General features: G+C 36.9%; 2 protein-coding genes across 3 annotated transcripts in view; one reads left to right on the plus strand and one right to left on the minus strand.

Annotated features, from left to right (window-relative positions):
• Window positions 1–8,939, plus strand: part of LOC136835949 (immunoglobulin domain-containing protein oig-4-like) — a 16,207-nt gene extending 7,268 nt beyond the window's left edge. For both annotated transcript variants that reach the window (XM_067099849.1, XM_067099848.1), the window contains exons 2-4: window positions 1,425–1,638; window positions 2,114–2,263; window positions 7,672–8,939. In XM_067099849.1, coding sequence (XP_066955950.1) covers window positions 1,447–1,638; window positions 2,114–2,263; window positions 7,672–7,830 — 501 coding nt within the window. In that variant the 5' untranslated portion in view covers window positions 1,425–1,446 and the 3' untranslated portion in view covers window positions 7,831–8,939. The remainder of the gene's footprint in view (window positions 1–1,424; window positions 1,639–2,113; window positions 2,264–7,671) is intronic.
• The window catches only part of LOC136835947 (procollagen-lysine,2-oxoglutarate 5-dioxygenase 1-like), a 390,163-nt gene that overhangs the window by 357,458 nt on the left and 7,149 nt on the right, over window positions 1–25,556 (minus strand). Inside the window, exons 6-7 of the mRNA XM_067099845.1 lie at window positions 20,111–20,212; window positions 13,593–13,718 (exon numbers count right to left, since the gene is read on the minus strand). Coding sequence (XP_066955946.1) covers window positions 13,593–13,718; window positions 20,111–20,212 — 228 coding nt within the window. The remainder of the gene's footprint in view (window positions 1–13,592; window positions 13,719–20,110; window positions 20,213–25,556) is intronic.

Here is a 25,556-nt window from a genome sequence, read left to right on the forward strand (position 1 = left end):
ATTAAAATGCAAGAAGAATAGTATTAGGGTAGTAATGCATTGCATCTTCACTTGAACTTCAAAGTTCCAATTGCATGACATCCTCTACAAGGCTGTTCTACAGTCCAATGGTGCGAGGAATAAAGGACCTCTGGAACTGAGAGGTTCGACAGAGAGGCAAACTTACTGCATATTGGTGCTGATGTTCAGTGAATCTGGTTGCTCTCGGCAGATAAAGGGGATCAGGGATCAATTGTAATCTGAAAGATCTCTGTTGAAATACAACTTATAAAAAAGTGACAATCGAGACCATCCATCGATGGTCAAAGTCATAACTGCTACTATTAGGAAACAAAAACCCACCACCACGAATCACTCTATCTAAAAGAGATACATCTCCAGCAGAAGCAGACATCCACACTGGAGAACAGTATTCCAGTAAAGGAAATACAAATGACCTAAAACAGGTTCACTGATTTTATTACTGTTATAAATATATGAGGCCTTGCAAACAATACCTAACTTTCATGCAGCATTTGCTGAAACTTTCATTAGATAGTTCTCAAAAGTTAGATGTAAGTCGGAAGTTAAACCTAGAATAGTTAAAGCTTCAGACTCAATCAGCAAAGTTCCATCCACCTGAAGGGGAGGATGGGGTGGGAAATCAGTATGAGATATGCTAATCAATAGTGTTTTTGTTTTGCTGGAGTTCAGCCTCATAGGGTCACTTGTAACTGCTAGCCTTGATTTTGTAATTCTTTTGCTTTACACCAAAATTATTCCTGCCTCTCATCTTAACTCACATCCACTATATGTACACACAAATCGAAACTGCCCTGACATAACAGATTTATGATACAAATTACACATTGTAAGTCAAACACATTCAACCTATGAACTTTTGAAACAAAAGAAAGGCTATCAATCTAAAATGAATAGATTAATCAATGTAAAGACATGAAGTTGGATAAATCAAAACAATGTACTGAGAAGTAAATGTAAATACTACAGTTACTGAAGGTACGAAAAAAGTAGGCAGGTAGCTGTAATAAAACAATGAAATTTAAAAAAGCAAATTTGTGCAAAGTACATTCTATGTATTGCATTATGGTTTTACCTACACAATAAAAACACAAAAACAACTTTGAAAAGCCAGAAATTCCAGTTCCATACACAACAGTAATTTTTTGTTAGTCCTTTCTCACATTAACCTTCCATTCTCCAACTTCTGGATAATGAAAATAATGATTAATAAGTAAACTTTTTTATAAAATATATTACTCTGTTTTCCAAATTTAAAAGCAATGGATTCCATTTTTCTTTACACAATGGTAATTTTTTAAAAATTATTCAGCTACCTAACTCCTTAGACAAGTTTACAATTTTTATTAGAATTTTGAATGAGAATCATAAACCTTACCATCTTCCTATTCTATCCTAAACAGGTGCCCAATAATTAGCTCAAAAATGAGTGACGGACTGTATTATTTTAAAGTCATAGTAGTGCTGATGTTGGTGAGTTTTGCATTACAAAGCAACACCATTGGCACAGGAAAAAGAGGAAAGCTTTCCGGACGCTATAAAGGAAGAAAAGACTTCAAGCCCATCACTGGTACATATCCTTCAGTGGAAGCCAAGGAGTACTACCAGAATCCAAAGGTAACTTTTTCTACATTTATACCTCTAACATATCACCTTGTCAGTGATGGACAAACTGAGTTGGAAAATAACTACTATCAAAATAAGATGTGAAGTTTAAACGTGGAAAAGTAATAACAAATAAGTTTTCTAAGTCAACTTACCCCACACAATACTTAGAGTATGCATCTTTTTCTTACATTAAATGTTCAGATTAACAAAGACATGCATACCTTTGATTCTAGTTAAAAGTTCACATTAACAGAAGTATAAATTAAGAAAGCAAAATGGCACTCAAATGTAATTAATTGAAATCTCTGATGCAGTTTAACTATACATATTTTTTTCACATTATTTCAACAAAATCTAAATTATGATAAATCTTCACACTCAAGAAAACTTTAACACTATGTTACAGTAATCTCATAGAAACTCCATTCACACTGAATTTCTTATATTCAAAAGAACGTAACATGCTCATTTCAATATTTTCCAGGGTGCTAAGATAACAAAATCTTCCCATTTCAACTACCAGTATGTGCTTGGTCACAAAATCGTGTTTCTGTGTGTTGCTAGAGGAACTCCACTTCCTCAAATAACATGGTTCAAGGATGGAGTTGAGCTGTACGCCCACAAATATATGCAGGTGAGTTTCAGATTTTTATGATTAATAATAATCTTCTTGGTAGCTACAACAAAAACGAAAAATTCTCCAAAAAGATCTCCCAGCTTTCACCTTCTAAACAAACCACTCAACCTTTACCTTCTAAAACATCACTGACTCTTCACCTTCTAAAATAGATACTCAACCATCACCTAGTAAAAAGACACTCAATCTTCACCTTCTAGACTAAATTTGAAGCCCATTTCTAATTTTAAATGTTTATGTTGGGTTTTTGTACCCTACAGCAGAAGTCTCATCCAAATTCAATTTAGTTTCTAGGGCACAAAACTTTGGAAAGGCTACATGCAAAGTTAAAATAATATCCAATTTCACAAATTTACCTCCATTTGTCTTCTATCCAGAAATATTTCATTGAATTATAAGCACAGCCCCTCAGACAGTAAATTCTAAGAAAACTTTATAATACATTACAGTACAGACTGACATTTCTAACAAGTGAGCTTCACAGAGGAAAACATTAGGACTTTGCACTAAGTTATCATACTGAAATCTACAGAGGTACAACATAAAAAACCCACAACCATCTATGCATCTGACAGCGAGACTTTCACAATACAATAAACATGACTGTTTTACTGTGAAATGGGACAGCTTACAATTTATTTAACAAATTTCCATACCTATCTCTAACTTCCAATGATGTTCAAGAATCTATCAGTATTTAATAGCATGTCCTCAAAAGATCACATCATGGACCTGGCTATATATTTCTTCTCTGAAAATCATTTTTTGCCACGAATACAATCTGTCTGTTCTTGTGTGAAACTCTGTTCTTGAACGAATTTGAATCAAAAGCTTTGTCTATTCGATCATCCGTCTCCCAATTTTAAATTCCACTTACTTAACACTGGTTTAAGGTCATCACTCTGCCAGTTCTATGGATGCTACTTCAAACAGCCCTCTCCACATTATATTAATTAGTTTTTCCATTTTTGCATATACCATTTACCAATTATGAACTCAGAAGTCATCATTGGTCATTCCTGATTTTCATTTTGAAATGGTGGAATTCCTTATATTTCTTTATGCTCCATGAATCCTTTACCTTGCCTCTAATTTAAAAGCCATATCAAATTGTACCTGAGAAGAGACATAAACACACTTTCTTTTCTGGCCATTATATTTATCTATTTTATTACACTGAGCAAACACTTATTACAAAAAATTCTGTAATTTCCATGTTTTTTCACACAATATTCTAATTATTGTAACTGCCTCTTCTACTGTAACCAAAATTTCCAACTTTTTATCAGCCTGCAAATCTCCCTAGAAATTGTTTGGCAATTATTCTCAGTTACATCTCACAATTCTGTGATATAAACTTAGTCTTCAGTGGTCTCCATACTATAAAATCATTTGGATTTGTCTCCTTTATCATTACTTGTGCTGACACAACCTCAGGGGAATATCTCTAACATAATTTTTTTTATTCCATCTATCACTGAATTTTGGTCTAAAGTTTCTAATTCATTTAATTGGTATTTCTCAAATAACTGTCACCCTATTATAATCATTGTTGCCTATTATTGATACACAATGCCTAAACTTCTCAAAATAATAATTAGTAGCCTACTATTTGCATGTTTAAAGCAACTCTCTCCATTTGATCCTAATAACTAAGGAGTCTGTTAGTATTTTCATTTTGTCTTAAATTGCTTCATTCATTTTACTGATCTACCCTTCTCTTGATGATCTTTCTGATCACATACTAAACCAATCCAACTTCCTTCATCAGGATTTCCATTTAAATATAAATGTATCTTGAAAAAATAAGCTAAGTAGCAAAATCTGTGCATAAAACTTTAGGTGCTTCTCATTATCACGATTTTATACCATTTCAGTCACAAAAGCTTTATATGAGTCTATCCATCCAATTAGGAATAGTGTTCACATTTTTGGTAGTCTTTCCTTCAGGTATCTTCTCCAAAGCATTGAATGAAAGATAACTCGTATACTAAAAAGCCCTGTTACAATTTTTCCTTTACACCTTGTCTTTTCTGCAGCCACTATCTGACTAAGTGCAATTCCATTAATGTACATCGTAACACACCCTTCTTATCCACTAAACCTATTTCATTACAGGAGGTAAAAATGATGAGATCTATGCGTTGAGAGTGATGAGGGTATCAAATTAATTATAATGAAGTAAAATCATGTGATGATAAAGATATACAGTTTGTATAAATATGAACATAGAAAAAAAATTCAAGAAGCAAGAAGAAAAGTGTCAGTAAATATACAACCAGAGGTAGAAACCTCTGGAAGAAGATATACTCAAGAGAATGGAAAATTTGTGTTGTGACATCTGAGAAGAGATGATAAGGGATAAAAACATAGCGGAAGAATCACCAGGTACAGAAGTCAACTGATGAAAATAGGAATGCCAAGCCCTGTAGGATGGAGGCCAAGAGGCAGGTGCCAATTGCAAAGAGGAAGATCTGAAGAAGAATGAAAAATGAAAAGCAAAAGAAATTGCATAAAATAGTAAAGTGATTAAAACAAACATTACCAAGATGTAAAATGAGTATAAAATATAAAATAACGAAAACTGAGAAATCTTTAAAATGAGTATAAAATAAAAAATAATGAAAACTGAGAAATCTAAGTCAAAAAGCACAAATTATGGAAACATGGAGTAACACTGTACACAGAGCACCTTAAAACTAATGAGTTTAGAATATAATTAAGAATTGGAGGATATTAACATCTAAGGTTATGAGAGCCCTAAGAACTGGAGGATATTAACATCTAAGGTTAAGAGAGCCCTGAAGAAACAAAAAACAGTAAAACTACAGGATAATCTTGAATAAACAATTTGTGGTGAGCGGCTCAAGAACTAGAAATGGAGTTGACCAAAATCTATAAAACAGGAAAAAGAAAGAAATAGGATCTGTGGAGTGGAAAACGAGTACTATGACAATACTATACAAAGGAAAGCTGATGTAAATAAGGTTCAAATCTTAAAAGCAATTATACGCTGTTCAAGTAAGTTGTGAAAGTATGGGAGGTGTTACAGGAAAGGCTGATAAAAACAACATTAACAATTGTCAGTTCAGCTTCATACCAAGAAAATCAACAAAGGAGTGACCATTATATACTGCAATGAGAACACTACAAAACCAACAACATGTGATAAGGAAATGCTGTACCTGATACTTGTGAAATTGAAAGGAATTCGACAGTTTCATGATAAGCAATTAGAGGGACTTTGTAATCTAAGGTAATAGAAAGTTTCATGAAGTGGCGACTCTAAATCATAACGCAAGATCAACGAAGGAACTGCAGAGGATAGAAAGCAGACCTGGGAGCTAATGTATGCATATTATTTAACATTAACAATAGAAACAAAGCAAAATGTCTTCTATAGTAACTGTTTAAAAGAAGAACCTAACAACTGAGAGAAGGACAACTGATACCCAGAGTAACCAAAACCAGGATTATGGTGACCAGAAAGAGCATGAAAAATTTCAGTTTGGAAAGTTAACACACTGATATTGCAGGACAAGTGTTAGGGTGAACACAACATTATTGTATATATTGGAATTAACAGGTGTCAAATAATGTTCAGGATTGCAAGGTGTAAATGGAGTATGGGATTTTTGATGCTCTACATGTAAAACGACTAAGGGTAAAGAGGGGGGGAGGAGGAAGAGGATACTAGCATACTATGGCAGAGGGACAGACCTTGGAGGAAGCAAAATGTTCCTGTTACCTTGGCAACATTACTGCACAGTAAAGTCAATATCAATAGTATTATACGGAAATGGGTAGCAAAAGCATTGCTGAAGTGGAAAAAGCTTATTGAAACACTTTTAAATAATATCCCAGCAGACAGAACAAAAAAAGGAAGATGTGTATGAGGCTATCATTTTTCTACGTAGCATATACAGTATAAGGGCATTTAAAAACAAAAATGAATGAGAGAGCTGTAAAGACAAGATACTGTATGTCAAAAGGCAAAAAATGGACTGAAACCTCGAAGATTTAGTTTTTTAGAATGTGATATGTTAGTGGTGGATATATAAGTACTGAATCAGGATTAAATCCAGGCAATGCTGCTGATGATGACCTGCCACGGAAACACCAACAATGATGATCATGGTGGTAACAAAAGTATCCGATACTTCAATTAACTTGCACTTAAATTTCAAATTTCTTCTAGGGCACTGGTATGGTTTACTAACAGCAAGAACCACCACAGAGCTTCTTTTCTATTCTACTGAAGTCTGAACATATAGCACTCAAAAGCATGGAAAAAAATCTATTGTCACTATTCATGATATCTCATAGGGAAAGTCTGATAGAAGGTTCTGGCGGGTACCAATGTTCCTGCATATGGTTTTAACACAATACTCATCCTGCTAAGGCTAGCTAAGTGAGAAGAGAAACCTTACATAGAGTTAAAGATCACACCCAGCCTCTTGTAACTTGAGAGGTATTAGCAACCAAGTTGCAAGCAAACACTAACATGAATGCTTGATACAGCTACTTATTCATCCATTTATCATTTCATTACAGGGCAAAAATGAATTTGAGAGTTCATATGCATGTAGAAAATTGGCTAAGTAATAAACATAAATACAGATTCGGTACATAATCACATAACAACATTACTATTGTTTAGTAGTTTAACTCCCATATAATTGGTACAAGGAATTAGTCTTTATTAAAAATTAAAAAACAACATACTTCCAAAAGGATAATATAAATTATGATCTCTAAACTAAGTTCCTGAACATTATACAGCATCAGTAAAATACTTTTAACCACTAATTGGGGAGAGTATTGATTTTCAGGTGAACTGATATTTCAAGAGTGTTACCCCAACAAAACAGACACTTGTAACTTTTCTTCATTTCAGTCAAGAAAGAAGGGATTTGTTGAAATAACCTAACAACTTCATACATTACAAACCCAATACAGTCAATTTATAATCATCATTTTCTCACACAGTGTCTGTTGTAAAGGGCATAATTAAAACAAATACACAGACTGACAAAGAGTAGCATGTTTGATAGAAACACTGGTGATAACAGAAATTTTGTTTCAATTATATGACCTTCCTTTGGTAGCTGATGCACTGCTCTTGGAAATCATAAGTGTAATGATGAAAGCTGTAGTTACAACCACATAGTACGCAAGAAAATGTGAATATATAGTAAAACTGATTCTAAAAGTTTATTAATTATTAACCCATAATCCATGACCCTCTGTGATAAAGCTGTGGCGTACAAAAGTATTTTTAGAAATATCTTTTAAGCATTTGGTGTCTACCACCTGTTTTACCTGTCAATTTTATCTTCATATACAAAAACTTTTGTGAATACTATTTTATATATTATATATTTATATCTGTCCTTCCTTTTCAGCTTCATGAAACGAGAAAGGGCAACTATCTAAAGAGTAAGATGGAAATTGATCCTGCATCCCAAGCTGATGCTGGAATCTATGAATGCCATGCTAACAACAAATATGCAGTAGACATCAAAGCTTTCCGTACAACCTATATTGCCCAGTTCAGCAAGTAACTAATTACAATAACATTCTACAGTGCGACTGGTATGATAAAATTAAAAAGATAACCTTCAAATTTGTGTATGTGTGTGTGCTGCATCAGCACTAAATAAAGTCAAAATCTGTCAATTATTGCGTAAAAAAGGTTAGTTTAGAAATGTACATGGTATACTGAAATTCCTGAAACATGTGGATCAAGTTGATGGAAGAACTGTATGTGCATGAAAAATAAAAAAAAAAAAATACTAGATAATTTGCCAAAGAATTTCATAAAACCATTACTGTATTTACATCTGAAACCACTGCATATCATTCTGTACATATCAGAACTTGTTTTATGTAATACTGTTCTCTCTCTTCACTTTTTGAGTTGAGGCTATAAGTAAACAGGGAGTTTTAAAGACAAAAGTATTGTGGAAATATGTCTTTTTAAACCTATGTTAATATACTGTACCATATAATGTACCTGTTCTTATGCATAGTAGCAAGAAAGCTGCTATGAAAGAACTTAAATTAGGTAAATATGCAAATATGGTACAAAAAATTTGCTCAAAGTTTGCAATATTATCTTTGTTCTTTAATGTATACTATTAGCATCAAATATGTTCATGAATAACAAAAACCCACTCATTTATTAACACTACTAAAAAGATTACAACTGAATAACAGAGAGTTAATCATTTATTCATCCTAATAAACATAGCACAGTGTATAGTCAATAAGTCAAGGTCACAAAAGGGGAAAGGCAACAGCTTAGGGCAAGTTGTGCTATTTTTCCCTCGAAAGTTTTCCACACACTTATCATCAAATGTGAAGACCTCTTTATCAATTCTTTGTATTTATCTGGCACTTTTCCCATTAAAGTCTTTTCAATGTCACATTTTATCAGGTAGATTAATGTATTCTCAAAAGTTGCTTACACCAGTGCATGAATTATGTAGGCATTAACAAACATTTGTAAACTAACATTAGTCTGTCTGGATAACATGTAGTCAATATATTTAGTGAACGAGTTTTCCATATCAACAACCTTCTTGCAATTATGGAATATAATTCTTAATATAAAGTCAATCATCCACAGAATAAATTTTTTTTTTAAATTTCAATAAATTTTCAAATACAACCACGCATTTTTTGGTCCTGTAAAACGTTCAAACAGTACCAGTTTATCCAAAGGGGCATGCTCAATTTAAAGAATTAGTTTTCCAGTATTTAATAGTTATAACACTTACAAGGCTTGAAACAATAATGAAAAGGTGCTTTCATCCGTAAAATTCACTTATGATGGTGGTCCAAAAACGTGTATAAGAAAGCATATAAGAATGTTAAATTGGGATGGGATGAAAAAATATATAAATATTTCAATTTTTTTCACACATCATATTACAATGCTTAAAAAATTGTTGTACATCACCAACTGTCAAATTTCAGACACCAAGTAAAGTGAAGTTTTTACAATAATTTTAGTGAAAAAGAATTAATTCTTTATTTTCATCCTTTACTAAAATATGAATTCTAACCTGAAAGTCATATACAATACAAGATGTTTTAGAAATGTTCTCACTCCCTTTTCCACAGAGTTGAACAGCAACCTACAGCTTTTTTTATAGAAAACCTTCTGTCATTCCAAGTCATCACAAGGATTTTCTAGAATAAAATTTCTGGAATGGTAACAGTAAAACCACAAAACTTAGGAATATCATATCATTTCAAAGAGATTTCAAAACCTTTAATCTTATTCAGTGTGGATCTAAAGAGGAGAGGTGATGTCGTGAAACCATTAATGAATTACAAACTCAATTTCTAAAACTAGTGATTTTATTGTGTTCATGATAGCTTGATATTGAGTCTCAGCCATCATACCTCCCTGAATGGCTTTAGATAAATAACCAAATACACTCAAGATTCTGTTAGTTAAATATATGCCTCCAACATCAATGAAATAGACCACCCAAGGATTAAAAGCATGTTACGACAATGCAGGACTGAGAAAAAATGCAAGATTAACAAATTAACACAAGCAATCCTAGGATAATGTTTACTACTGCCATTTAAAACTTTTTACATTATGGAATATCAAGAAAAAATACATGATAATGTTACACAGCTACATCTGCTCTAAACAAAATGGAACAATAAATTTTGATAACCTTCCATGGTACTGTGTACCCTATATATACTGCATAGAGTCTTTTCTTTCATAAATTTCATATCTGACACTAATTTTTATCATGATTACTGTGACACTTATGTTAAAATTACTCATAAAATTAAAATTTTCCTAAAGGCTTTCGTCTTTTAAGCCCAAAAAGCTCCTAATGGAATGTCCTGAATAAGGTATCCATAAATATTCAAGAAGTATTATCAAATACTTATCATTTGTATAATGAATTGTTCACAAAAGATAAAACAAAGACCACACTTCATCTAAGACCATTTTTTGCTTATTTTACAATATCACTATTCCTCGTAGATCCCAGAACTTTACTATGTTCTTATTAAACTTTTATTTTTGTTGTAAAACCCCCTAGCATGCAACTAAAGCACTAAGATGTAGATATGAATCAAACTAGAATACTAAAAGCTGCACAAATTAAGAATAATACCTGCAAATTTATCAAACTCTTTTACACCAAAATCTTGGATTAGTTCCCCATATTGCAATATTCTATTAACCTTGCTATAGTCTTAAGACAGAAAATGTTTCAGTGGAAGTCGTTAGTTTAGAAATTTAGATGACTGGTGTAATTTTTATGGGAAAATTCTTGAATCATCTGTCTTGTCCAACCTGGCTGCAATGATGCCAGTCTGAATTTATGAAAGCGTCATAGTATGGCTTTATCAATATGGATAGAAAAACAAGGTATTCTAGAATAGTTCAGTAACACAGTAATTTCATACAGCCAAAATGACTTTATGACACTATCACATCACTGCCATCAACACTGATTATCTTAATGTAACGTAAGAGAAGGAGAGAAAACAGCTGCAACAACTCAAGTATTTATGATAAAATCTTTACATTGAGAAAACAGGTTCCCTCTTAAGAAGGGTCCATGCTGGCAATACCATGGCTTAATCTAAACCAACCCACCAACAGCAAAAAATAAATTATTCAATTCATTTGTATTCTGCACTTTTCTCTTAGAGAAAATCTTAAGGATCATTACTGAAAACTTCAAGAGGAACTTGTCGAAAAGTATGATCTTGTAAACCATTATTCCAATTTCCAATTCTTAAATCGTATTCTCTCAGTAATACCACTGCTAGTATTTTATCTCTCTGAGTTTATAACTTATCACACATTTAGTGTTCAAAGGTCCTCTGGGTGTTCTTGAAGAAGATTAACAAGGATTTCAAAATTAATTTGCATACCCAACCAATCTGATTTGTTCTCTCTCTCTCTCCTCCTTCATTTCTAGTAATCAACAACAGTTGTTACAAAGCAATTACAATCACTTAATCATACAAAAAATGCTAGTTATGAAATTTTTCCCACACCAGACTCAAAGCATGTGCTGAAAGTGAATACCATAATCAAAACGAAAATGCAATACAGCTGATATCAGCAAAAAATTAAATAAAAAACTTGTCAAAACATATCAGTTCCAAGTACTCTTAGTTAGAATTTTCCAAATTTTCCATCTCAATATCCCTTTTCCTACCAGGGCAAATATCAACTCCCATCCAAACAGTCCTCCCAATAAACCACCAATCTGGCACTAGTGGTCATTTTTTTTTAATCCTTATTATGCAAAATGGTAAAGCTCCAAGACCATCCAAAAATAACAGACAAGCTGCTAAAAGTGGTTACAAATCCGGTCACAAAGATTCTGACTGGAATTTACGAAAACAAGACAAAGAATGAAGAAATAGGAGAAGAAAGTAAGACAAGCGCAATGCAACATTAAAATACAATGGAAAAGAGAATATACTATAACATGAACAGGAAAATGGTAGTAAGATTATTAAGGAACACTATGACAGTAGTGGAGAAAGTGCAGGAGGGAGGTTGAAAAACATAATTGAAATAAAAAAGTTACTTTGGCTTTGCAAGGGAAATTTCATTACACAGAGGTACTCTTCAAAATGTGAGGATAACAGGAAGAGGCTATATCAATGGATCAAAATTTTGGGAGGGCATTTGACAGAATACTACAAGCAACCAGATGGACATTAAAAAGGAACATGGCACCAAAAACACAAACTGAGCCTGAGGTTGCATTAACATAAAACCTAGAGAGAAGACACTGGTAGATATATTACAAGAATTTGAAATAAATGCTGATATACAGTATAACAAGTATCATTACTAAGTCTTCTGTTGTTTATAACATAGTAATGAAAGAGGTTGGTTACAAAGGACTGAAAAAAAAGGAGGCCCATATGGAAGGCAGGGAAATGAAAGCTGTTTTGTCTTTCGAATTAAAATATTTAAGTCAAAAACAAATACTGTATGTGCAGTACCACAGAAGTCTTTAATCACTAGTTTTTGTAGAAAATGGATAATGTCTGGTTACAACTGAATTCTGATATCATGGCACAGACATCAGGTTTTTACTTGAGTGAGGTGAACGTATTAATGAGAGCAGATGAGAAACTTCCAATGATTAAACCTACCGAGGGGTTTTGATTAGTTTGCTTGATTTGCTTGCCTGATATGAACACAATTATACATGATAAATATTCATGGGTCAAACAAGCATAACCAGTTAAAGATGGGACAGAATTATTTCAACATGGCATTCTTTATTATTTTGAATACCATAATCCAATACTGGATTTATTCAGTTTTAATTTGCTGTCATCAGGTTCAGAGCTCCTTAAAACTTACCATTTACTATAAGGTTTTAGAGATGTTAAATACTACTTGCTGGGAATGGTTGTTCTTAACACTGACACAGTTGTGCCTTCGGCTGCTTTAAAGGCATTTTCATTTCCTTTATGCTTATATGGGTGTGGATCCAACATTTATCATCATTTACATTAGCTTCATATAGTTTGCATAATGAAAACCTTACTTATGGTAATTAAAAAATTTTGGGATAATGAAACTAGACAATGAAACTAAACTGCTTCTTTAGCACTTCTAGAGCCATTGAAGATTAAAAATTTTTTTTGGTGGTATGTTTCTAATATCTTAAGTGCTTAATCTATTGCACAGTCCCGCTATGAAAACAAAAGCATTTTTGATAAAGAAAAATTATCTGCTTTATTAGATGATATTGAAGACCATACTACTGATAACGATTTGGAACAATCAGTATAAACTGCACTGTGGACTTTTACATCTTGCATGTTCCAATGTAAGCAGCTTATGATAATCAGGAGTACACACATAACTTTTGGATAAGAAATTTACAGGTACTTTCACTTTTTCCATTATCAAAGGAGACAGCAGAAGGGTGTTAGGTAATACAAAGAACACCAGCTACTTTCATATGAGGTCCAAGGGACAAGAGAGGTGGCATATTGTTGCCTGTCTTTGTTGAAGGATGCTTGCCGTAATATTGTGTAATATTGTGACTAGGTCCATTTTAAAAACTACGCAGCCTTAAACACTAAACCTATTACAGATAAACGAAGGTAAAAAAATTTTCATGACAACAGTACGGACATTCAGCAAAGAAACATCATCAGCATCAGGTAGTACCATTCAAACTATCAATTAGAATTGAATAGTATAAGATATTTCCCATTTTAATTAAAGAAAGTTCAAAAGCTTACACCCTAATAAGCATATACTGAAATTTAATACAAAAAATTTAACCCTTACCTTCTATTATTGTTGATAATATCCATGTAATCCATTGACCTGGCATAATATCCTTCAGTATTGATAGCTCCCCAAAATGTAGACCATGCCTGGCCTTTTCTTATCACAATGGCACCAAGGACAGGTCTTCAAAAACAAAATTTAAAAGGTCATATTTAAATTTACAAGTCAATGTTATTCTATATATTCATTTACAGTACAGTACAACATTTTTAAAACTAATTTATGACTAAAGTTATCTCCTTAAGAGATGCACAACACTTCAACAGCAAAGATTTATATATAACCAGACCAAAAGCATTACCACAATCAAAGTTTTTTAAAGGCATTCTTTAATGCCTATAACATAAAACATTTTCACATCCAGTATCATAAATAAAATGTTATTTTCATGATAAAATTAAGTTTCATATACTATATACTTACCAAGTAATTACATAGCTATAGTTCTAACACACGCGGCAGCTTTTATTTAAAAAATCGCTGTAGCACTTCAGATGGTTTAGTGTAGGTGACAAGCCCCGCCCACTAATGGGAGTACTGGAAAGGCTCCGATTCTGTAATTACTTGGTAAGTATGAATGAAACTTAATTTTATTATGAGAATGTCATTTTCATATAAGTAACTTACCAGGTACAGTAATTACGTAGCTGAATCCCACATTGAATGGAGGTGGGATACATGGACATAGCCTATTCCAAAACACCAAGGCATGGTAATGACTTTGAAATAGAGAAGTTGCTAGCACTGAAGACAATGATTGTCATTTCCTTATTTGGTAAGAGAGCTACTGCAGGTAATTACTGCCTCTGGTTGGGGCTCATCTTAACCTGTAGTGGCGTGACGGTATAGCCGTGGAGCGCCTCTACTTAGGTGGGAACTTTGCAGCAAAGGATATGTCCAATGGTTAGCAGAGCATCAATAAGTGCCCTTGCCCTGGCGCAGTACCACAATAAAAACAACCATACAACACTTTCACCTACAGGTAGTCCCTGGTTTAAGCCGGAGGTTCCATTCCGGTGCCACGCCATAAGCCGAAAATCGTTGTAACCTGAAATATCGTTGAAAATCATAAGAAAACCTTACTTTTAATCCTTTGGGTGTCTTGAAAACGATGTAAACTACATTTTTATTGAGTTTTTCATTAAAAAAAAACTCCAAATTTTGATCATTCTGCTGTTTTGGAGCCATATTTCTTCCGCTGGATCACCGCTGTAACCCCAGAACATACACTGTAACCCAGGAAATCATTTTGATGAATATGTTTGATAAGCGTAGTAAGCTCGGAATGTCGTAAGCTGAGCATAAACCAGTGACTGCCTGTACACTGAAAACACCACAACCCATTCACTGAGGCTGGTCGGTACTCCAGGTACACTGTACCCCTGGCTCCCAAAAATTCAACACTCTACTTCAAGATGAAGAGACAGTAGGAGAAAAGAGAGATTCCTATGCTTCCTCACCCAATACCATGCCAGCCACTGATAATGGCCCCAAGGTACTGCAATCTTCAAACACTGTTTCAACTTCTTTCAACTATTGAGGCACGAAGATCGGTTTGCACTTCCCGTAGGTCAACTGCAGAACGGAAGTGAGTGATGTAAGTGCCTGAAAGCTAATAGGTTAGAGACTGTCCTGATGTCACGAGCTTTCACTGTAAAAGTCAGCAAAATGTCTTCCTGAATCTGAGAGTGTGCCTCAGAAATTAAGTCTCTAACGAAGAAGGACAATGTGTTCTTAGTCAGAGGGCGAGACAGGTTCTTGACAGAGTACCAGAGGTTACTGGATGGTCCTCTGATCTTCTCCACCCTCCTCAGGTAATACCTTAGAGCCCTAGCAGGACAAAATACTCTCTCTTCTTCCTCAGGGCCAAGGTATCCGTTAAGGTCTTAATGGAGAAAGGACAGGGCCAGGGCTTGGAAGGGTTCTCTTCCCTCCTGCTTAGACGTATCAAAAGACTTGACAAGGTCGTTAAGATTTGGGATTGATGCAAGATTCAGGACCTCTGTGTTTAAACACTGAGCTAAAAACAGCTTGAAACCCCCTTAATATTGGTGACGAGACATTCCTAAATCTCGGATAAAGAAGGAAATCCGCAATTGGGTCACAAATGTCTCAGAAGAAGAGACGCTGAGTCTGAGACACAAGCTTCGGAAAATTGCCCACTTAGCCTAGAAGATGCAGCTGGTAAGTCGACGCCTGCATCTTGCAATAGCTTCTGCAGCGCATCTTGAAAACTCTTACACTCTGACAAACTTCTGGACAGTCTGAAGCCTGTCAGGACAGGAATGGACAACTCTTAAAGTGAGACTACCTGAGTAGACATGGTTTTTAGGGGAAGAAGTCTCAGAAAGTCCACCCACAACCATAGCAGGTCCTGGAACCATTCTTTCAGGGGCCAGAACGAGGCTATGAGAATCATCATAACATTGCAATGAGCCCAAGACTTGTTCAGCACTTCCCTGATCATGTTGAAGGGCGGAAAGGCGTAGCCCAAGAAGACTCCTCAACCTAGAACCAAGGAGTCTGAATAGAAGTCTAAGCCTGGGCTCAGATGATGAGAGGCTTTCCTTCTGAAAGTCTACATTCAGACCGCCACCATGCCTGTTCGACTTGATCCCCGGTTTATGGGAAAGGTATAGGTGTTCAGCTGTGTTTCCTTGTCCCAATTGGCCTAGAAGAAGAATTGCAAAACTTCTCATGAGAAGTTGCCTAACTTGATGAACATCTTGATAGATGACAGTCTCCTGTAGGCTCATCCACTGATAGGCTGAGCAAGACGAAGGGGCTAGAAACTTGTGGACGGTCTGAAGGCAGCTGGTGATTCTCTTGGCAAATGGAAAAACCTTTAAAGTCCGAGGGTTAAGACTCATCCCCAAATAGAGGAACTCTTGTGACGGGGCCAACTGGGACTTCTGAAGGTAGATGATAATTCCCAGTTCCTGAGAGAGGGGAGATGTACAAGTCCTTCGTGCACTTTTTCTTCGAAGGGGATCGAAGAGGCAAGTTGTTCAGATGTAGACTGACGTTAATGCCTATTAAATGAAGTCACTTGCTAGAGGAGTGAGGACTCGAGCGAACACTTGCGGTGCTAAAGAGAGCTTGAAGCAAAGGGTCCAAACTGGAGATTTAACTGGCACCGGGGTCTCAGATGGCGGCGGGGGCTTGGGTGGCACCAGGTGCTCCAAGAGGAGAGAGGTGTTTAGGCACTGATGTGGGGTGCCTGAGAGAGTGTCCTGGAAGATGAACCTTAGATACTTCCTGGAGCCTGGATGGAAGGGAAAGTGGAAGCGTGTGTCCTGCATATCCAAGGTTATCATCCAACCACCCTGGTGAATGGATGAAAGGACTGACTGGTTCGTCACCATCTGAACTTCGTCGAACTTGATGAATGTCTTGATGCCAAACAAAGAGAATGAAGGTGCTTACATAGGACTGGTCTCCCAATCCCAGTGATTTGGGTACCACAAACAGATGGTAGTAGAAGTCCTCTGAGTTGATGTCCTTGACTTCTATGACTCTCCATCAAAGGAGAGAGGAGACTTCCTCCAAAAGGGCCGAATGTTTTCCCGAGCCTCTTGAGTAGACTGTCAAAATGAAGGGAGAAGGGACCAAAGGAGGGCTCTCCATGAACAGGATGGAGAAGCCCTCTCTCGGAACCTTGACAATCCACTGTTCTGTCCCTCTGATACTCCACTTCTCCCAAAAATTAAGAAGACTGGCTCCCACTTGTGCACAGAAGACTTCTTCCTCATTTCTTGGGCAAGGACTTGAGCTCCTCTTGACAGTTCTTGTTCCAAATGGGACCAATCTTGCAGCATGGCATCTGCTGCCCATGCTAGAGGGTCCAAGCCCTGAGAACAAAAAAGAGGAAAGCGATGGTTCCTTGAGGTGGCAAACAGGTCCAATGTCGGCCTGTCCCTTAGTATCACAGATTCCAATAGACCAGAGGATCCAAGGGTCACTCGGCGGGAAGGACCTGCTATTCAACGGCTCAGCTTGTCCATCAGAATTTAGCTTGCCCTGAAAAAATTGAGTGACTAGACTCACTCAATTTGATCTGTCCACAGTAGAAGGTCTCTTACTGTCTGGAAGAGAGAAGAAGAGCAAGAGCTGCCTCTCTTCGTATGTACGCCAGGGGTGCGGTATTGTCTGAATGGACTGCCACAGTCTTGTTGTGAACTAGGGTCGTGGAGCATGGAGCCCTAAGTGAATAGCTTTCAGCTCTCTGACATCAATGTGAAGGTTGTGTTCTTCCGGACACCACATCCCAGAAACTTTCTGGTTGAGAAGCGGACACTGGAGTGGGTCCTAGACTGGACTTGGGCTTACTCCCACAAAAGGGATGTTGCTGGAGAGGGGAGACCATCTTAGAAACAAATGCAGACCAATCCTTGGGGTGTTTAGAAGTATGCACCAGAAGATCCTAAGTCGACTTTTATTGAAGTACCGACTTCTGGGTCTGAGTGACTCCTTTAGTGGAACGGAAGCACCAAAAATCTCTTTCCTTCAAAATACCCAAAGAAAAGAGCCACAAGTTCACTCTCACCATCCAGTCCAAGAAACTGAAAACTTCAAACAACTCAAAGGGGTCTTGACAAGGAGGTCAAGTTCTGCCAACGAAAAACAATTTTCACCAACAAAAACAGCGAGCGTTGGGAAGAAGGAGCTTCCCTGGTGGCATAAGAAAGACACCTCCTACGGATTAAGCGCAAAGGAGAAAAAACGAAGGAAGCCTTACCTTGCTCCCTCTTGGCAGAAAACCAAACTTCAATCTCCTTGAGTGCCTCCCTAGAAGGCAAGGAAAGCACCATGCGGGGAGCCTAGGTCTGTCATCTATATGGTTCCTCATCAGGAAGATCAAGGTAGGTGAGACCAGGCCTAGCATGAGCCAAGAAAGGGTAGGAAAGCTGCATAAGCTAGGAGACCTGTGGTTGGAAACAGGCGCTTGGCGCTCCGAGCCAAGACTGACACTGAAGAGTTGGCACCGGGCACTTAGGAGCTGGTGCCAGGTGCTCGGAAGCAGGCACCGGGTGCCTCACAACTGGCACTGAGCGCTCAGGAACTGGCTCCAGGCACTCAGAAACTAGCGACAGACACTCAGGAGATGGTGTCAGACGCTCGTTAAGAGATGGGCTCTTGAACGAAGACCACAGGTGTCTGCAAGGGATCGTTGGGCGCTTGGGGTCAATACTGGCGCCAAGAGAAGTATGCTCAGGAGAGAAATAATCCCGACTGTCCCATGCACTGCAGGAAGGTTGAGGACTTCCCCTGGCTCCTTAAACCACTACCTGGGCAGCAGAGAAAAGCAGCCAGCATCGCCTGCTTGCCTCTTCAATGGGTGAGATGAATCTAGAAAGCGCTTGTAGTGCTTCCAATCCAAGCTGGAGTGCTGAGAGTTGGACAAAAACTGACACTCATCCTTAGTGGCTGTCTGCCGATACCTGGGAACGCGCAACAGGTTCGACTGAGGGGGCAACTACCCGTGAGCAAACCCCACCGACCTCCCTTGGACCTCTGGTATGACTCCTCCCAGGTTTACGGGAGTATGACAGGGACCTTCGTCTATGAGAATCGGTGGGACGAGTAGCCACCCCCTCCACTTCACTGTATCAATACTAGGTTAATTTCTTGTTAAACCTAGACTCGAGACTGGCAATGGCAAGGGTCAGAAGCAAGGGAGCCAGTCACGGGATTAGGTGGATTAAAAATAGGAGACCAAGAAGCATGAGAAAAAAGGGCAGGAAGGGGGGGGGGGAAGGAATAGCGGAGCTATCTTCTAACCAAGGCTAGGGTAGAATTCTAGGTTAAGGGAAGCTCGTTTCTTGGCTGCTGAGGCTGCTTTCCTTTCTGTCCCTCTCTAACTTGTCTAGTTGAGATTAAGTACATTCTACTCTTGCTAACCATAACATTTAGCACAAGTTTTCTCCCTACTATATTTCTGCCCCCTAGATTCACTGCAAATTGTATGAGAATCGTATGAAGATTGACTAAACTGGTTTGCAACCTTCGCTGCAATAGCAAAAATAGGTGAACGTGGATCAGACATAATAATAACCAAAGAACTAGAAAAAATGATCCTGAAAACTATTAAAGCTTGAAGGCTACTCAAATAAGCACTAATACTTCACCGAAATCCAGCCATACACTGAAAATCAGTAAACAAAAGCTGCAGCAAACCCCCAATGTTACTCGAGAGCCGGCAGAAACAGAATGAGGTTTTCTGCTAAGCTGTTTCCAGTATATACTCCCATTGGTGGGCGGGTTTGTCACCTGCAGTGAACTATGGAAGTGTTACCGCGATTTTTTAAATAAAAGCTGCCATATGAGTTAGAACTATAGCTGTGTAATTACTTGGTAAGTTACTTACATGAAACTTACAATTTCTAACTTGTCCCCTTATATCAACCTAAACATAGATGCACTGTAAAAAGGGGTTTGTTCATGCTAGTTCCAAAAGGCAAACATTGAAAACATTTCCAAAAAGAGTAACCTATACAAAAAGGAATCACACTAACCTGTTATGAGATATCAGTAATTTCAGTGTATCTGGATTATCAAGGTGAACTTCACCATCAATGTTCAGCAAAGCATCACAGTCACGAGCTAAGCACTGCTCTCTGTAATAACATATTTAAAAGTTAATTAAGAACAGAAAATGTTAAAAAATTCATGAATTTTCAACGAACAGCATTTCGTATACTCTAAATTGATGGCAGACTAGGGTAGGGTCATGGAATGTTGGTACCCTGACAGAAGAGTTAAGAGAAATTGTTGATCTGATGGAGAGGAGGCTGATTAGTGTTCAATGTGTGCAAGAGACTAGGTGGAAGGGAAAGGGAACCAAGGAGGAAGTTAATAGGCTGAAGCATTGTTACTGTGGGTCAAAGATTGGGGAAAAAAAAAGTGAGTTATAGTCAGTAATGAGTGGAAACAAAAATTGGTGAAAGTAAATAGTATAAGTGACAGGCTTTTAATATTAGTGTAACTAGTAGGGAAAGATATTTTTGATGTAATTTCAGCATACTAACTTCAAATGGGTTGCCAGAAGCAAGACAAGGAAATATTTAAGAAAGAACTGGAAACAGCAATTAGAATACTCTGAGGAGCAGACATGAAATGTATGGTTGGAAAAAGCAGAAATGAATATGAGGAGGTTCATGGAGGCCATGGAGTTGGAGTAAGGTTGAAGATGGAAAGTATATACTGGAAATGGAACAGAGTTTTGAATTGAGTCTCTATGACACCCTGGTTTCAGAAGGCAGATTATCACTTAGTAATGTATGAGGGTGGTGGAATACAAAGACAGACAGACTACCTTATGGTTAGGAGGGAAGACAGATGCAGTGTAGTAAGGTACAATAATTCTTGGTGAGGCATATGTGATGTGAAACAAGATTGGTTGCTGGTTATGGATAACAAGGTGAGAGGGAGAAAAACCTAACAGGAGGTAAAGAGATCAAGAGTTAAAATATGGGATCTTAACAAGAAACAGTATGTCAGAGTAAGACATCAATCGTGAATAATTTTACGAGAGCAGAAAATATTTGGAATGATATGAAAATGTGCGAAAGGTTAGGTCAACAAGTGGCTATGGAGTGTATAAAGGGAGAAGAAAAGTAGTCGAGGAATAGAGAAGTACAAGATTTAGTTAAGCAGAAGTCTAGGGCTTTCACAGATTGAAAGGTACTGAGGAATGATATAAAAAAGGGGAAAGAGAAACTATGAATATGTTGGGAGTAGCGACTGGAAGGACTACAGGCGAGCTGAACAGAAGGATAAGAACAAAAGAAGGTGAAGTGATATTTACTGCATATCAATTCAAGGACAAAGCAAAGACAAGATCTGCATCTTAAAGACAGAGAAAAAAATGCTTTACTGGCAATGACTACATAAAATGAAGATGGTTAGAGTAATATATGCATATTATAAACACAGAAAATGAAAGATGGGATTTGGGGAGAGTGGTGGGGCCAGTGACAGGGAGACAATCTGTAAAAGTAAAGAGGACTATAGGTAAAGTGAGGAATGGCAAAGCATGAGGTCCGTCAGAGATGCAAATTGAAATGTAGAACACAACTGGTACAGAGGAGAAGAATGGATACTGAAACTGCTAAGGACAATCTGGGAGGACATAATGCCAGATGACTGGAAAGAAAGTCTCATGGAAAAAGTGTTTAAAAAGAAGGAAGACACTATGGCGTGTGGCAACTACAGAGAAATCAAACTAACAGAACATTTGATGAAGGTTTCAGAAAGTATAATAGATGAGAGATTATAACCAATTATGAAGATTGGTGAACTGCGCTGTGGTTGCGCCGGAGGGAAAGGTACATCTGATGCTGTTTTTATAAGATAGTTACAGGAAAAGAAGCTAGAAGGTAACTGAAAGTTCCACAGTACATTTATGGACCTAGAGAAGGCACTTGATGGAATACCAAGGGAAGCATTGTTTTGGTACTTAAGAAAGAGCAAAATGCCAGAAAAGTTGGTTAGGTTAGCTGAAATGATGTATAAAACAACAAGGACAAAAGTAATAACAACCTGTGGCAAAACAGAAATATTTAAAGTTAAAGTTGGTTTATATCAAAGATTAGCACTTAGCCCATTTCTGTTAGTATTGGTATGGATATACTAAGAAAAGAGATCAGGAATGAACACTTGTGGGAACTGTTATATGCCAATGACCTGGTCATTATGGTAAAGACTGAAGAATTTCAAAGAGGGGTAGAGAATGGTAAAAATCTCTTGAATGGGGTGATATAAAGGTAAATGTGGGTAATAATGTGGTTACGGTGTCCAGCAAGCAGCTAAGGGATAAGTTATTTTTACAAGATAGAAGAATTCTACATTTAAAAGAGAAAGAGAATTTCAAATACTTAGGATCCACTTTAAGCAAAGTGGGAGGGTGCGAAGCTTAGGTTTAAAGCAGAATAAAAACAACTTCAAGAGAAAAGGAAGGAGGTGGCAGGGGTAGTGTGAGACAAAAGAATGACAAATAAGCTAAAAATAAAGATCTATTTTACTGTAATCAGACAAATAATGAATTATAGTTCAGAAATATGGGGAGTAATAAGTTAATAGAAAAAAAGCTGAAATAAACAAAATTGAGGTTGCTAAGGTGGATTTTGGGGATCTCACTGCCTGAGAGGCAGGAAAATGAACAGACTGTGAGAAGTGCCAGCATGGTAAAGATTACTGATATGATAAAGTATCAAGAATCAGATGGATTGGGAATGTGATAAGGATGAGTAAGGAGGAAGGAATAAAGAGGCCTTGGGTGGAACTGATTAGAGGTAGAAGGTCAAAGTACTAGATAAAGTGATGGAGGATTTGAACAAGGGTTTAGCAGAAGAGTTGGAGAAGACACAAAATGGCAACAAACCACTTACGGTAGCTTAGTGATAGCAGTGGGGATGAAGATTTGATGGCATGGGACCCCCTTTTTCCCCAAAAATGGCTCAAAATACATAACTTGGGTCTTATATGCAAAGTTAAGTGATTGGTAGGCTAATGTTTACCCAGACAGTAGACTACTAATACTTGTACCCAGCCAAACTCTATAATGCTGTAATATTATCAGTATTTACTAAAATACCATTATAATTATTAATGCTATTATTATCATTACAGTGAAATCCCTCAAAACCAGCAACCTTAGGACCAAATTTTGCCACCTGAACTTGCTAGATGCATGAGAGATACTCTTCTAAAATGCCACATCTGTATCATGAACTATTATTTCATCATGCATTATCAATATACAATACATAATTTCCAGTTTCATTATTAAATAATTGCCAACATCTTAAACCAAACACTAAACTAAATGGAGTAAGCAAAGCTCTAGCCTACTCTGAAGCCTCAGTAATAGAAGGGCTGCAAGCCTATGATATACAGCCATGGATCCAATACAACCTACAGTAAAATGAACTGCCCAGACCCCTCCATCTACACCCATTTTGACGTCTGTGAAGATGTCTGTGTTGGCCTCTGAAAAGCGAAAAACATGGTGTCTGTGTCATCCTGGGCCAAACTGGTTGCAAATTCCTCAGCAGGAACCTTACTCTTTGGTTTCTTCTGCCTCTTGGGACCAAAGATGCCACAGACATAGTTTAAGACTTCCAAACAGTCATATCATACAGGGCAATGGCTGCCTTCAGTCCATCATCAGTCTGCTCCAGGAACCCCTTAAGACCCCCTGGTCCCTGTTGAATTGCATCCATTTCACAAGCATACAGACTGAAGCTGTATGCTCTGTGCAGACAGGTGGATAAGTCAATAGCAACACTCTTGGCCCATCTCACCCCGTATATTATCCTTATGAAGCTCAACCACTGACCAAATTACCAACTGCAAGGCATCTCAAAGGTGAGGTCAGAACATAACTGGCCTTGGCAGCTGAAACACTAATATGCAAGTCCTTATCAAAAGTTCAAGAAAAAGTATTGAAGGACTTCCCTGGCAGTCCTTTTCACATTACCTGAAGCACAGCAATACAGCAAAATACACAAGAAACACGGGATCATCGCTATATACGCAGAGCAGTAATAGACCACCAGCATACACAACTTACAAATGGTAATAGAATAATAAATCACAGGATTACAGAACAAAAACTCAATAGAATACAAGTGTACGTAACATTTATGGGCAGCAATCAGATGCACCTGATTCAATTACAATATTACCTACCAATAAAAAATAAAAATGGCATTGCTAGAGAGCACAAGCTACATTGTTAACAATGAGAAGGTATGCCTTGAGCTAATGCAAAAAACTATACAATAAATTACCAAAATATTGCCAAATACCAAAAATACAGAGCAAATGAGGTAAGGGCAGTCAAATTTACCATTCACTATCAGTGCAATAAAGACAAACCAAAATAGAGGTGGTTACCATGAATGATAACCCACTAAAGAGTGTCAACTATTTAACAACTTGTTAGCCAGTTTGCAAAAAGCACTTACACTCATGAATTGATACAAAAATCAATGAAATACCCCACTGGAATATTGCTAATGATAAAAAAGAAGCATACATCTAATGACTCAAAGTTAGCCAAACTGCAAAGCCTGGAATCCAGAGGTAGACATCTGCGACACATAAGTCTCTGCTAAGGCACAAGAAATATTTTTATTACTCAAGAGAAAAAAATGAAAAAGCTGGTAGAGAATGATACATTTGTTATTACTCAGGAGAAAGATATGGAAAAGGCTGGTAATGAATAATGAATTAAGTTACCAATCATGACTGAATTGTTAGATTAATAATGAATAAAGGTGATTCTACAGAATTGTGGAGAGAGTAGCTGACAGATGTGCAGATTCACAAGAGGTGATGACATTGATTCATGGATACCAAAGGGTCCAGATGTAACATGTGCCACATTTCTACAGATTTCCTTCAGTCTGTTATATACGACTATAGACATTCAAAGAACACAAATGTGGACATGTATGAGTAATGAGATTGTGATGATACAATGAATGAGATAATTTTACAAAGAATACTAGATGAATTTCCTAAGTTTACCATCTTGCTGAAACATGTAAATGGCTTAGCTGCACAAATAGTCTTGGAATCTGAAAGAACACCAATCTTGAAAGAGAAATAATGTGATTAAAACCAGTACAGTTTATTATACCAATTAATGAAAGGCTTATCAATGACAAATTAAAAATCACTTCATCATAGAAATGTCCAGTCTAGTAGCTTCCACAACAATAGTTGAAAAACCTCCATCAATATAACAAACAGATCTCCAACTATCCTTAGTTCTTGCAAGCGCTGGGTTCTTCTCTCAGCTAGCACTCTGCTGGCCATGAAGTTCGAATCCCCGACCGGCCAGTGAAGAATAAGAGAAATTTATTTCTGATAGAAATTCATTTCTCGCTATAATGTGGTTCAGATTCCACAATAAGCTGTAGGTCCCGTTGCTAGGTAACCAATTGGTTCCCA

The sequence above is a fragment of the Macrobrachium rosenbergii genome, chromosome 55 (assembly GCF_040412425.1).
Source record: "Macrobrachium rosenbergii isolate ZJJX-2024 chromosome 55, ASM4041242v1, whole genome shotgun sequence".
NCBI classification, from domain to species: Eukaryota; Metazoa; Arthropoda; class Malacostraca; order Decapoda; family Palaemonidae; genus Macrobrachium; species Macrobrachium rosenbergii.